Raw genomic sequence first — 14750 nt, 5'->3', positions numbered from 1 at the left:
AGCTAAAATTTAAAGTGAAAACAAAGTATGTGTTTGCTCAGCACAGAAATACCAAGAATAATAACCACAGAGATGGGAAAGACCTGTAATGTCATTTTCACTAGTGCAAGGTTTGATGAACAGCTGATGAGCCCGTCTGTGTGATTAAACCCATACGTCTGTAGCCTCCTCTAATCTTTGTCCTTGTGCTTAGCACACTGCAGCAATACCTCACCTACTTACCCCATCCCTACTGCAGCAGGCCTGGTTGTGTGTTGGCTGTAAACTTCTGACTTCCTCTGTATAAACTTACATGACTCTTAAAGTAGTTATTTCCTTTTAGGAGGAGAAAGCAGATTCAGGATATGTTTACAAGGCAGTCACATTAGTCACTTGGCTAGGTCACACGGTAGGAAGAGTCTGTCTGGGGTAGGATACAGCGTGCTATAACTTATCTAGCCAGTCCACTATTCCAAGGCTGCTTCTGCAGCCAGCTGAGTTCAACACTACTGAGCCACAACTGCTACCTGCATGCAAGAAACTATGCTCCACCTCACCCTCATCAGTTAACAGACATTTAGCCATCTAGAGGTGTGTAGACCCTATAGAATGGACATGTTAACCCCCAGACCCTTATAAAGATTTCTTTCTCCCCAAAGCAAAGAACAGACCAAATGCAAAATAGAATTGGGCATTTCTAGTAAGTGGCTGGTGACAGAGAAAATATGCTTGCATCTGCTTTCCTGCAAAAAGGAGTCTCAGAAAGCAAGCAAGCAAGAAAGAAAAGTTCTTCTATTTGCTTCTGTTATAGATGTTGTTTCTGAGTGTCAAATACAAATTCAGATGGTTCATGAGATTTTCCAGGCTACTGTCAAAAGGCAAGTTAAAAATGGAGCCATTTTCTGAGAGAAGTACGTAATAAAAAGAGACTGACCATTTGCTGGCAGCTCGTAGGAGCTCTCTGTGATGGTGAATGTAGAGGCCAGAGAACAGGGATGTAGTAAATTGTCTATGAATAGCTGGAAACAGCTTTTCAGGGCTGACAGGCTCTTTTCAAAAAAACTTTTGTGTGGATATACTACCTACCTGTAGGTAACAGTTGACTTGGTGGCTGATCTGCAAGCTGCTGCCCCATTAATAAAACCATATTTTTTAAAAAGGGAGATATTCATGCATATAAAATAACAAAGAAACTAGAAGGTACATGGACCCTTTTCCTCTTTTAAACCTCATATCTTCCATGAAAAAATAATAAGCCAGGGAACACATGTGTTAATGTCTGTGTGACAACAGAGTGCTCAGCAGTGCACAGAGAACCCACAGAGAGCAGAAAACATCAGTAAGGTAATCTGTTAAAAAGGTCAGAAATAGGCCCCCTGCATTCATCTGTCAACAGACAGGTCTGCAGTCCTGTGCTTTTTTGGGGTGTGCTTTTGTGTAGCAGAGACCTCCTACTCACAAGGCCAGTTTTTTCCATAACAATTCCTTCTACCATGTAGAACATTTTGTAAAACTTTTTATGTGTAAAGTAATCCTGCACCATTCCTGGCTATCATTTAGAGACTGGCTTTTCTGGTCCATGTTAGAATGGGAATTGAGGCAAGAAGAGGGTCAGCAAATTGTCACTGTGCAAGGGGCAAACCTGAACAGTTCACTGGCAGAGCAAGTGCTCTGTTAAATTGCTTAAGACTTTGGGTGTGCTTCAGTGAAACTCAGCCAACATCTTCTGAGAAACTCAGAAATCTTTTTTTCAGTAGAAATGCAGCATCTTTCCAGAAACCAAGTACTCAGAAGTCTGAGAGTGGAGAGTTAGAGGGATATGTGTTTTCTCAGTGTCATGCAGCACTCTCTCACTGTCTGTCCCTTCACCTAGAGGTCACCCTTCCCCAGGATGGGTCTTCCTTCCCCAATCCCTCTGTGTCTTGCTGTGTACCCATGCCTTACACTTACAGACATTTTTAAAAGAGGAAGCAGAGTGGTGAGAGAGGGAGAAACAGAAAAAGAAAGGACTTCAAATCCTTTCCACATGAAAAAGATTGGCTTTTCTAATTAAAATAATTACAATTTGCAGCACCTCACTTTTAGTGGGAAGATATTTCAACCCTGGTGTCCTCCCCTGAGGTGAAAGGCATTCATGCTGTTTTCAGAGGACAGAGCCAAGACACAGTGATTAAGCAGGGCTATGGCATGAAGCATCACCACAAAAGCTGATGATTTGTGAAATCAGAGCAACCCAGGCTGGCAAAATGTCCATAATTCCTTACCAGCCATGACTTTGCAGAACACAGCTGAAATTGTGAGCCAATCCAGTCACTAAAACCAAGTGAAGTCTGGAGTTCCTAACAATTGTGGAGTTTATCCTTTTGCTGTTTTTTTTCATTGTTTGTTTCTACAGGGATTTGCTGCCCTTCACTCTGAAGCTGCCACAAGCAATATTAGAAGCCAGTAGCTTTCAAGACCTTGAAATTATCTCTAGTCTTGGTATAGGTAAGTCCCTCAAGACAGTCAGATTTTCACCTTGACTTGTGAGAACAATGGTGCCTTGCACAGACATATTGCAAGTGGAAGATGGATGAACTATTGTCTTTGGAATAGCTAAAGAGGTCTGAATGCAAGAGGAAGATGTTTATGATCTTTACATTTATAGCAGGATGCTGACAAAAAGGGCACTTGCCCTCTGACCATAAATCTCCACCTGGATCTCTGTCCAGAGTGTGGTGCCTACAGTCTGGGTAAGCTGCATCTTTCACCAGCTAAAGTTCACCATGACCTCTTATACACGATAACTCATACGCGTTGGAAGTAGCTGGCGTCTGAGCTATATGGAAAACACCTTTGCAACTTCTCCTTCTGATGTGCGGGGGCAATGCTGATGAAAGTGTGATATTTTGGAATTTTGATATTTCTGCTTCCTCCTGCAGCATTTCTAGTTGGTAGAGAAATATGTATCGTCCCAACATGTTCTCTCACCTCACAATAATCACACGCGAAAAGGAACATTATTTTTAGTGACAGCACCAAACACAAATTTTAGATGAGCTGTATAAAGTTACAGATAGGAAAAGCAATTCTGTTAACTAAATGAGATCTCCTTTTGATTTAACATACTTGAGACAGCTACTTCAGTTAGCTACTTTCATGCTCCTTGGCTTTTTAGTTTTCCTTCAGGTGTTCAAAACAGCCAAACAATCAAAAAAATTGACGAGTTAGCTCATTTTGAGATAGTTATTAGAGCACTCTCGCTATTTTTGGATTTTCTGCATCATACCTCCCAGAAGGCATGGGCAAACCCCACCGGTTTCAGTTCAGGCAGTTTTGTCAAATTTCACCAACAGATTTGCCTCTAACACTTTTAGCATCCTCTATTTTGAGTATGTTCCAATTTTTCAAAGCATCCTTTTATATGGATGTCCAGCCAGCACTTTTTGCTGATAAAAAGGTAATTTACAACTTGAGATAACAGTCGCAAACCTAATTTTTTATAACAAGTCTAAAAATTTTGATTAAAATGTAGGAAGTGTATCATGAATCTGCAACCTTCAGTCTAATTTGAGCCAGCAGAGGCTATCCTGATTCAGGCAACTGTTTCCAGTAACTTCTGAAAAAGAGATTAGTTAAAGCACAAGCACCAAAGCAGTATTGTTTGTAGTCTTTTTCCTTCTCTCCTGTACTGGTGGTTATAAAAGTAGTGAGGCTTAGAAATGTATTTGTTGTGGTGTATTTCATAGTGGGCAAGTTTCTGACGACAGAAGAAAGCCTGCTGTTGTGTGTAGTCTTCCTGGGAAATGACACTGCTTCCCGAAGTGCCATGCTGTCTTAGTAGAATCAAACAGGCTCACCTACTGACAGATGCTGTTTATTGCTTCCTGGAACAAAATTTTGTGGATATAAATGGGCACACAAACAATTAAGTGGCACTTTCAAAGGAAACAAATCATTGTTTGAAATTCTCATATGTTGCTTTGTATTTATTCCAAAGTAATACGTGTTTCAAGGGGGTAGAAGTAAGATGTCTATCTGCAAGCTGAATTGTTCCATAAAGGATCTGGCTGTTCTGTAAGTTGTCACAGAGGATGTACTGCAGGCCCTCTAGTCTTGACCTCACTGGTACAGAAGTTATTTTAGCAGGAGAATTAGCATGATTGCACTGCACAAAGAGCACATACCATCACAGACATGCCAAAGGCTCCAAGAGTTGCTTAATTATCCTTCCCAGAGTGCAAGATAAGGGAAGATCCAGGACAGCAGTGGGAGATGATCAAACGGCCTTCTCTGCAGTGTGAGACAGTGTGGCTGTGATAGGAAATGTCTGCTCTGAAGCAGCTGTGTTACTTGGTTACTTGTTTCTTCCCAGCCTGAGTGGAGCTTTGCGTTTTCACATCACAGTGCCTTATCCTGACCACTACTGAGAAAAATGACCAACTTCCCCTCTGTAGATCAGTTTACTCACCGTTTCCTCAGCCCATGAGACTTCGCAGCATTACATCCTGACTTAACTTCCTCTGCCCTGCATTTGCTGATGGCAAGTAGAGCTGGAGAGCTAAAGGAAAATAGTACCCCAGCCAGTCTCAGATGTGAGGGGTTTGGCAGCATGGTGTTAGTATGTGCAGTTGCATCTGCATGTCTATTCCCAAATTCTGTTGTTAAGAGTGCTTTTGTTCCTAGCAACACTATAATTTTAAGCTCCTTTGTGCTTCTCCCTCTCACAGTGAGAAATCAGAGAATAAAGCTGTTCCAACGTCAGTCACCCTAAGATAACATGCTGAGATGCTTATAAAGCTGAATTTGCCATGGACACTAGCCTAGGCTGCAAGAAGCTAAATAGGCAATTTTATCCTGATGGAAATAGACTGTCTTTTAGCTCACCCTTTGACCTGAGAGCTGTACCCCTTGCTCAGCACTATGGGTCATCCCATCTATGTGTGCAGCCCCATCCCTCCTCTCTTGTGCCCAGCATGTGATGTTTAGGCAGGGAGACTCCTGATGCCAAGCACAGGGCAGGGTTCAGGCATTCTGTGGCAGCCCCATTGTGTCCTGAAATCCACACAGATAAGTGTCAGCTCTGTGTTTAGGCATGCTGAAATAGTTATTTAGTTGTCTGCATCCTTGTGTTTCCAGGATTTCCCATCTTCCCCTTATCCCTAAATCTATGGGCATCTACACAGTTCTCATCCAGTGAATACCCTCGGAGGTTTATACCCTTTTCCTTATTCAGAACATATGATCCTGTTTCCTGATGCTTCCAGTAGTGGATCCTGGATCAGCAGCTTTACTATTGATCAAAAGCAATCAGACTTGTAAGGCAGGTTTGAAACCTCACCTTCAGGGAAAAGGAAAAAAGTTGGATGTGATACTGACAATTTTAAAAATGTACCAATAATGCTTTGTAATTTTTTTAAAACCGCTATTAAAAGACAAATTATGGAAAGAGATTTCTGACATGAATGATTACTTGCATGTGAAACACCATCTTTCTTTTTCTTCATAGTTGAAGGCACTGAAGTAGTTAACTATTCCTTAGTCTTTCATCATACATCCTTCCTGTGTACAGTCTTTTGCATCATCTTTTCTGACACCTGCAGGCAGACAGTCCCAAGGCAAGGTGCAAGGCAGAGTGCCCATGGTTATAGATAACAGTCATCCAGAACTATAGACTTTATTAGTAATACTAATCTGGGGAAAGTGTTTAAAGTCATTTGTTTCCAGACTGATTGTACTGACAGGCAGTATCAGGCCTCTGTGGAGAGCAGACTGCCACTGAGCTTGCTTCATAGTAGAGCCATCCTCAGCTGTTGTCTCCTGGTGCATGTTGGATCCTGCCTGTCTGTCTCAGACCTGCACCTTACTGTTGTGAGCAACAGGCAGGCACAGCTTGCCTGGAGTCTTCACATCCTCTCTTCAGATATCCACAGCTATTTGCACTTGGAGGGCTGAGCAAGCATAAGATCCCTTTTCACAACCATTTGTATTTGTTACTTGTACTGAAAACGCTGAACAGCATTAACAACTTTCACTAGGTAAGTGTCCTAAAATTGACAGGGGAGAGAATTGTGGTGAAGCTTCTGAGTTTATCACCTGGTTTGAAGAAGTTTACATGCATAAAACAGGCAATTCTTCCTTCACATTGTTTTGTGCAGAGATTTGAAACTTCAACATTGAGACTTGTGTACCATTTCTTTCAACAATAAGTAGATTTTCTGCATATTATTAGCAGCTAAAATTATCTCTGATTTTTTTTTCATTTTTCTTTTTGCCTTTTTTTTTTGACAGATTTCTGGGATTCGTACTTAAACCACAGAAGACAAGACTTATCCCACCCTGCAAAAGACTCTGCTTTCAGTACTGCCCAGGCAGACAGTTCAAGATCTACCCAGTGTTTTGCAAGTAGCACAAACCACTGCTCATGTGAAATTGAGCTGTCAATAGGAAATGACAGGCTGTGGTTTGTGAATCCTATTTTTATAGAAGAGTGCAGTAATCCTTGTCCTCCAGATGTACCTTCTCCTAAAGGCCACTCTGGGAGCACTGATCTCCCCCCTGCCACCATGCTTACTGAGAGGAGATCTCCTCGACGGCCTCCTCCCCCTCCACCTTCTCACGCCCTCACTCAGAAATCTTCCCTGAAGCTCCCACAGGACTCCATGACTGCCTGTGAAGAAAACCAAATACTTATTAAGCCACTAGGAGAGAGCATCGAGGAAATGAAAATTGAGGGCGGAGACGGTAAAGAAGAAAGGAAGCAGAGCTGCTCGGCCAATGAGCCCTTGGCAGGGAGCCCCAAGAAGGGCTCCCAGCCCTCGGCTCCACCGCGGAGGCGGCTGAGCGAGAGGGCCTCAGGGGAGAGCTGCGGGGGTAACCCTGAAAGTTGTGAAACGCTGAAAGGGGAACGGACAGAACAAAACCAAGCTACCAGTGCTGAGGGCAGAGGTAAAACCTCGCCGTGCAAAAAGGCTGTAGAAATTCCTGGGGAGATCCCCAAAAGGGCTGTATCACAGTTTCAGAAGACAAAGCCTGAACCTGCAGAGAAGGAGGACATGCCTAAGATACAAAGCTATGCCACTGAGACAGGAAAGTCACCTCCTATCCCACCACCGAGAAGGAAGAGGGTTTCCCAGGTGCCAAGGACCCCCAGCTCCTACGAGCCGAAGCAAAGAACAGCGGGAGAGATGGCCGTGGCCACCGGGCAGGCTGTGTGCAAGGACAGCCCAGCTGCAGTGACAGGTGGTGCCACTTGCACACACACCAAGACTGAACCGGGGCATGGCCGCAAATCTGCCAGCTCAGCTGAACTGGAAGGTTCCCACTTGTCCCTGGAGGACCTGCGAGGCAGCACCGTGGCTCAGGCATCAACGTCTGAGCCAGATTCCTACTCCACCAGCAGCACAGAGGATGACCTGGACATACTGAATAGTTCATCTGGTAAAAAGACACGTTCTGTGATCTTGGCCAAGGCCAAAAACAGGCTGTCCTTGGTGAACCTGTCCAACGTCTTCACAGTCTTCTTGTCTAGTGACAGGAAGCTGCAGAAGAAGATAGTGGAGCTGGCACAGGACAAGGATTCATACTTTGGCAACCTGGTGCGGGACTACAGAGTGTACAGTTTAGAGATGATGGCAAAGCAGAGCTCCAGCACAGAGATGCTACAAGAGATCCGGCTGATGATGACGCAGCTGAAGAGTTACTTAGTGCAGAGCACCGAGTTGAAATCTCTGATAGACCCAGCCTCCTACACTGAGGAGCAATTAGGTAGGTAACTGTGTTTCTTCATCTCTGGGCATGGTTTGGGAAAGTGAGGAGGGAGACAGAATTATGCAGACACAGGCTCTGATTTACAGAATTATAAACCATCTCCTAAAACCTAAGCAGCACGAATTGAAGTCTGCTCTGTGTATTCCAGTGCCTGGAGGAACAAAACCTGAAGACCAATGAGGGGGAAAATCCCCTTATGAATGTTTTAAAGGGAAGAGTTTAAGCTGAAGTGTGTGTGTGTGTGCGTGTGTGTGTTTATGTATACACATAGGTTGTACACACAGAGCTGAATTCACTGGAAACACAAAAGACAAACTTTCCCCTTCATAGCTGCATTCCCATGGCCTTCCACATTCACTGCCCTGCTACAAGGATGGAGATTGGTTATGGATGCAGGGAGCTCCCTGCATGTGGCATACAGTTTAGAGGTCAATCACTGTCTCACAGGGAGGGACAAGATTATGATGATTTTGAGTGGCAGGTTGGAGGAATCAGTTGATTCTGCTTTATGGTCCTCAGAGCTCAGAGGTACAGAAGAGCTGGCTGTTGCAAGATTACTGCCAGTTCCAAAATGAAGTGTTCACCTCTTTTCCATAGATGTAATTTGCCTTTGGGGAAAAAAAATATTATTTGTAACTGTTTACAGGTGTTTCATTGCTTCTCATCCTTATCCTGTGAAGGAATAATGTTCTACTTCTCTCTTTGCTAAGGATTTGACTGGTCTATTCAATGTATATCTATAAGAGAATATTAAAAAGAACTGTAGGACTTTTTATCCCAGTGAAAGATGTACAGCCAGAAAAAGTGTGCAAGCACGCACACACATGCTCCTTTGAAAGCTTAAAACCGTTTCTTGAGGATCTGAGAACCAATGCAGAGCTATTTGTGGATCCTTAAGTCGGCTTGAAACAAGTTGGGAGCTGGAAGACCCAGAATATGGAGTAAACAACAGGAGTGACCAGGGATTCCAGGAGATCCTTCAGTATTAGGTATTCAGTATTCGGTATGAAGTATTAGGGACTCAGCTAAGTGGTGAGCCAGGAGTAAAAGGCATCAGTCCACATCAGTCTCAGTGGGCTCTGCTGATTTCCTTCTCCCCCAGCAAAGGCTTCACATGATCCCGCAGCAGAACAGACCTGTAGCCAGCCCCTATCACAGCTAGGAGAGGGAACCTGCACTTTCACTTCCTAGGCGCCTTGTGTAACATCTTCAGTCTTTCTCCTAATAACCTCTTTCTTCAGGGTGGGGAGTGTGGGGCCAAAACAAAGAAGTCTATCTTGAATCTTGATTAGTGAAAGTGGAAAGGAGGAAGAAAGAAATGTCCTTGTTGTGCTTGGTCGAGCTGCATGTCTGCAAGTATCCCACCACCTTCCCACAGACATGCCTGGTTCTAACCCTGTATCTAACCCTGTTCACTGATGGCTCCTGAACAGGATGATGTGGCCCAGTCAACCTTGACAGGACTGTCTTCATCTGTGGAGGACAGAGATTCCCCTGGAAGATTTACCACTTGAATTTGCCTTGTTTCAGGATGATTGGTTCTCTGATTCTTTAAAATAGTTGCATTTTGAATACATAAATATTACTGCCCTCTGGTTCATTCCTCACTGCCTGAGCAGATGAACTCTTTTGCCAATGACCTTTTTGCCTCAGTGCAACAAGAGGATGTCTTGCAGTCCCTCTAGTTCTCAACGAGTTGCCTCTGGTTTCTAGGAATCAGGCAACAGACTTCCTCACAGTCTCTTATGCTTCATTTCATCTTCAGCCAAATATTAAGCAAATGCTCAACCCACTCACACTATTTCCTCCTTCACAGGTGGCATAAGAGGTGTCTTATAGGATCAGTAATTAAGAGTCCCTTGAGTAGTAATGATGAGAAACTTCTGACCAGTTATTGGTATCTGTCTCTGAGCTGGTGGCTGCAGCTGCTTTGAGGAAAGAAAGGAGTGCTTTGGGGATGCAATTAATTTCATCCCAAAGTGAATATCTCAAACAAATCAGAAGGAGAGGTCAGAAGAGACATTAAATGAATTGCATCTGGGTAACTGTAAAGGGCAGGGCTGCAAAACATTTAGGTGAGATTCCTCTTCTCTCCCCAGAGTTGGTTTTCCTGCTGCCTGGCAATGCCATGCTGGTCAGCCAGGAGTCAGGCAAAGAGTGCAGGGACTGCTGGTAGCAGGAGGTCTCCTACAGTTCCAGTGACAGAGACTAAACACTGATGTTCTTCTCAAGCCTATCTAGGACTTCTGGATAGTGTTGGTAATTAAATGTTTACTTTCTGGGATGTAATTTCTGTTCCCTAACAGAAAGCCACATGCTTCCTTAGGACTTTTACTTGCACTTGTACTACTGTATTGCTTATTCATTATGTGCTTTTGTGTTCTCTCTTCTCTATGCAGAAGTGATTGCTGAGACAGCTTTGTATAAATGTGTCCTGAAACCTTTAAAGGAAGCCATTAATTCTTCCTTAAAAGAAATACACAACAAAGATGGATCTTTACAGCAGCTGAAAGAGAACCAACTTGTGATACAGAATACAACTACCACTGACCTGGGTGTCACAACCAGTGTGCCTGAAACTACTGTGCTGGAAAAGATCCTTCACAAGTTCACGACCATGCACAAGACCTACTCTCCAGAAAAGAAAATTGCCATCTTGCTAAAGACCTGCAAACTCATCTATGATTCCATGGCTCAGGGAAATCCAGGTACAGGACTCCTACTGCAATGGTATCCACTATGGGTCTTTCTCCATGTATCAAAGGAACAGGGTTTATGATACAGATACAGCTGGCATGGCAATATTCTCCATGGAAGTAGCAGTGATGATTGATGTGTCTGGTGTCAGATATCTGCAAGTTGTGTTCAGAACTGAATGGTTAGTGAAGTTTTCTGCACTAATAACTGGTATAAGATGTTACCTGGTTAACTTTAAGCTTCATAACTCCAAAAACTAGTTACCTGTAAGTGTGTGTTTTATGGATAATGTTACTTTTGCATAGGTCTTCACAAATATCCTCAAGGCTCTGTGCCAGCTTGTAGCAGAGTAATGGTAAATTCTAGGAAAGGATCTTTGGGAAAAGACTCTTGATTTGGCCTTTACAGAGCTTTGCCTCATCTGAGGAGGAGATGCAGAATCCTAGTGGTTTGTTACTAATTCCTGATGCTCTAAATTCTAAAAGCCACTTCTTTAGTGTGAGGCAGTATGTGCTCTGAGTATAAACACAACACAGGCCTCAGGCCAACCACTAATGCGGAAATTAAACCCTTGGCCTGCAGACAACAAGCATCTTTGCAGGTAGACCAGCAAGTTCCTTCCTCCAGCAATCTTGAGTTCCAGAGGTATTTTTGTGTACTGCGAGCTGATGACTAGCCATATCTGGATTTGGAGAGAAGCCAGGTATTAATTTGCAATAACCTGTGGTTGTTCAAGAACTCACAGTCTCACAAAAGGTGCTTTTAGCTGTTCTGCTTTATTTTGTACTGGCAACAGCCTTGGAGCGCTCATACAGGGATTGTTGCGTCCCTGCTGAGCCTCGCGTCAAGGTGATCGGTGATCTCTTGGATAGTAAGCAGCAAGGTTCAGGGACCAGTCTAGACACATTAACAGCAGAGCAAGAAATCACCCCAGGGCTGAGCCTTAGCTGCAGGGTGGAAAGGACCTCTCACTGTCTTCAGCTATAATGAGATTTGGATATATGCAGGGGAATTTGCTGTAACTTTGTTAAAACAGTGTGTGAAGTTTGAGAATAAATTTGGTTTAGGTGAAGGACTTGCAAGCCTCATTAAAACCCACATAGTCTCCTGATGCTGGTGGTATGTTACATACACATCACACCTTAGCTCAGGGCTGGAATTTCTCTGTTGTGTCGCTTTATGTAACAGAAATGAGGAGTCAGGGAAATAATTCAAAAACCCCTACATGTTTAAAATACTGATATTCATGAAATCAGATGGTTTCATTGTGGTTTGCTACACTAATCAAAGTACTGCATTTCAGCCAGCTCAGCTGTTTTCTCATCCTGAGTACTACTGCCAGCAGGGTGTAGGTTGGAAGCTGATTTCACCCCTGTGCATCCAGTTCCCTCTCCCTTATATCCAGTTTCCTCTTCCTTATACACGATCAGTGATGCATATTAGTGCTTGGCCAGAAGAAAACTGGCCTGGAATTATGGAAATGTACCCCAATGAATTCAGACCTGAAAAAGAGGCTAAAGGGATAAAAATGCTGTATCTAACTCCTGGAAAACAGCAGACTTGGAGAGAAATTGAGTGAAATGCCCTGTAGACCCACTTAGAAGTAAAATGTGTGAAGCCCCTTCCATAGAATGAACTGAACTCAGATAATTTTCATTTTCCAGTGACAAAGACAAATCCTCAGCAACCTGAAATATTTTTCTGACAGGGAATTCCAGCTGGTGGCATGCAGAAGAGCATGCTGTGGGCTGCTCAGAGCAGATTTCAGCAGGTGGGAATTCTCCTTCTGCTCTCTGCCCATCTCAAGAGCAATAGAACAGGGCCCCTTTTGCTTTCAGCCAGCCTTAAGGCAGCACAGTGTTCTTCACACAGGAAGAGCAGAGGCCATGCTCAGCTTCCTGTGCAATAGTTTCTTCTCCTTTTCCTCACTGCTTCTTTTCCTCGCTGCTCAATTAGAAAGTTCCCTCCTCTTCCAAGATCAGAGCAGGTGAAACACAAAACTAATCATTCCCTTTGCTACAGGACCAAAATCAGTTTTCCTCTGTCAAAAACTTTACCTGTTCAGTTACATGGAAACCACTTGTGTTGCCTGGCTTAATTTACAATTTGTCAGCTCAGGCCAGGTCTTTATTCACTATAAGCTGGCCATAGGATGAGCTGACCTAAGAATATGGTTTCATTTCTCAAAGCAAAATGCAAACACCATCAAATCAAGCACCTTTTCTTTTCAGGCACATGTGAAAATACAAGTTTTTTAACATTTTGAGGCCCGTGTACAGCAGTCCAGGTTTGGCCAGGATGTACCTTGGTACCAAGAGGTTCCAAGTTTCCTTTAAGCACAGGCTTACTCAGGAATATCTATCTGTACCTGTGGTGGTGCCCATATTTGCCCTGCTGAAAGAGACATGAAACTTTACAGTCTGCCTTGACTGACCCCATGTATATCAAGACATTTTAAGAAATGAGATCTTTGGTTTGATTACAATTCATATTACACTACAAAATCTGCCTGATAAATTGGCTGTGGTTGAAATTCCTGATACTTAAGACTAAGAACTGAATGGGTCAGATCCTAAACTGGTTTAAACTAGCATTTCTTCCTCAAGCTGAAGGCAATCAGCTTGTGGAAGTGATTCATCACAAGGAATTAGGAAGGCAAGCTCATGGTCTTTGTTATACACCTTTCTCTCTAGAGACCACTGAGTACAGCTCCATGACAGAGTTGAAGCAGGACTAATCTCTGGCTACATCTCTCTGTAGGTGGCCACAGAGGGGTATGATGCCGATCTTCCCAGCACACACATTGTGCAGACAGTCCATGGAGTCCAGATGATTCATCTGGCTACATACAGGTTTCTGTTTTAGAGCAAGATGACTCAAGGCAAACTCCAGTGACAATATTGATTAATTCATTACTGGCTATAAAAGAAACTAAGGGGCCCTGGTTCAGATGCTCATATGTACTATGTAGGCAGTGATATTAGTAAGTGAATCCTCACCAAAGGCACAATTATGATAGTATTGAGATGTCTCACTGAGCTTTTCCAACTTCTATGCAAACTTAAATAACGGAAGCATATGCCTCCAAGAATATAACTGACAATCTGAGAATATGTAACCTGCCTGATAAAAATACTAGGGATGGTTAGTAAGAATAAAATGCATTTAAAAAATAGAGTTTGGAAACCCACGCCCCACTAAATAGCTGGCTTTTTTTTTTTGGCGCTAGAAAAAATTAAGAGGCAGGAATCATGCAGCTTTTACATTTGGAAGGCATGCTGCAACATGCACAGGGGCAGCTGGACACCTAGGTGATTTATGTAGAAACACAGTAATGTTACATAGAAATAAACCCCTTATTATGTGTCTTTCAGAAATACCTTTACTCAGACAAAAGATTAAATTTATATTTGTGATGTGAGTAGAATGAGAATCTCAAGAATGCAAGTGACACCTGTAGAGTGAGAAACGATGGAAATCTGCAATACATGTGGTGTGGACTGGCAGTGATGTGGCTGGCTCACCCAGCCTTGTGCTGCTGGGAGCTGCCACTGTGGAAGAGAACTGATGGGAAAACAAAGCAGCAATAGGCATTGGTTTATGGAGACAATCTGTGAGGCAAACAGGCCAAATTTGGTCAGCCCATGGGTGAAGAAGATAAGGGATGGAAAAGCTCTAAGTTTAGGCTGCAAGTTTGAAAGATGAGCAGACTGCTTTAAAGGAGATTAAAGAAGAATGGAGGTACAATCTTCTTACTGCAACGTTTCTAACTTGTGAACTTTGTAAGATTATGAAGCTTCATTTTTGGACTATCTTTGAACAGCACATGCAGCTGGACTATATAGTTCAAAACTCTAGTTTGTACTAGTTACGGAATTGGCTAGGTGACCAAAACATCTGTTTTAATAATTTCTGTTGCATAATTTTACATAGATAATGTGCATAGTCTGCTTTTGGAAAAAGGATAGATAGGACATATATTCCATTGGAATATTTCTCTTCCTTACCTTTTAGAATGAAGTTTGTCACCCCTGCAGAACTGAGCAGCCAGATATCATCTGCCCTAATGCACTCCTATAAGGCTCTGAATTTGGCAGAAATAAAGCTGTGTTTTCAGTGGGATAGCTGAGCTTGTGCAAAGGAAACTGGACTCCAATACTTCAGCAGCCAGTGAAGAGCCCATGCTAGAAGCTCCTAAAGCTGTCAGAGCAATCCCATTACACTGCTTATTATCATATCTCACTTCTGAGAAGGAAAATAAGGCTATACATAACAGGTTTACTTTGATATTTTTTGGAAGAGGATATTTGTATTTAAGTTACTTT

The 14750-nt window shown here is 43.0% G+C and overlaps 1 protein-coding gene across 1 annotated transcript in view; it reads left to right on the top strand.

The window, feature by feature from the left end:
• Positions 1-14750, top strand: part of LOC116997380 (ras and Rab interactor 3-like) — a 157926-nt gene that overhangs the window by 132624 nt on the left and 10552 nt on the right. The window contains exons 21-23 of the mRNA XM_033061961.1: positions 2375-2466; positions 6250-7725; positions 10128-10436. Coding sequence (XP_032917852.1) covers positions 2375-2466; positions 6250-7725; positions 10128-10436 — 1877 coding nt within the window. The remainder of the gene's footprint in view (positions 1-2374; positions 2467-6249; positions 7726-10127; positions 10437-14750) is intronic.

This window comes from Catharus ustulatus, chromosome 6 (assembly GCF_009819885.2).
Source record: "Catharus ustulatus isolate bCatUst1 chromosome 6, bCatUst1.pri.v2, whole genome shotgun sequence".
NCBI classification, from domain to species: Eukaryota; Metazoa; Chordata; class Aves; order Passeriformes; family Turdidae; genus Catharus; species Catharus ustulatus.
The sequence above is the reverse complement of the archived record's forward strand: the minus strand, read 5'-3'. Positions and strand labels throughout refer to the sequence as shown.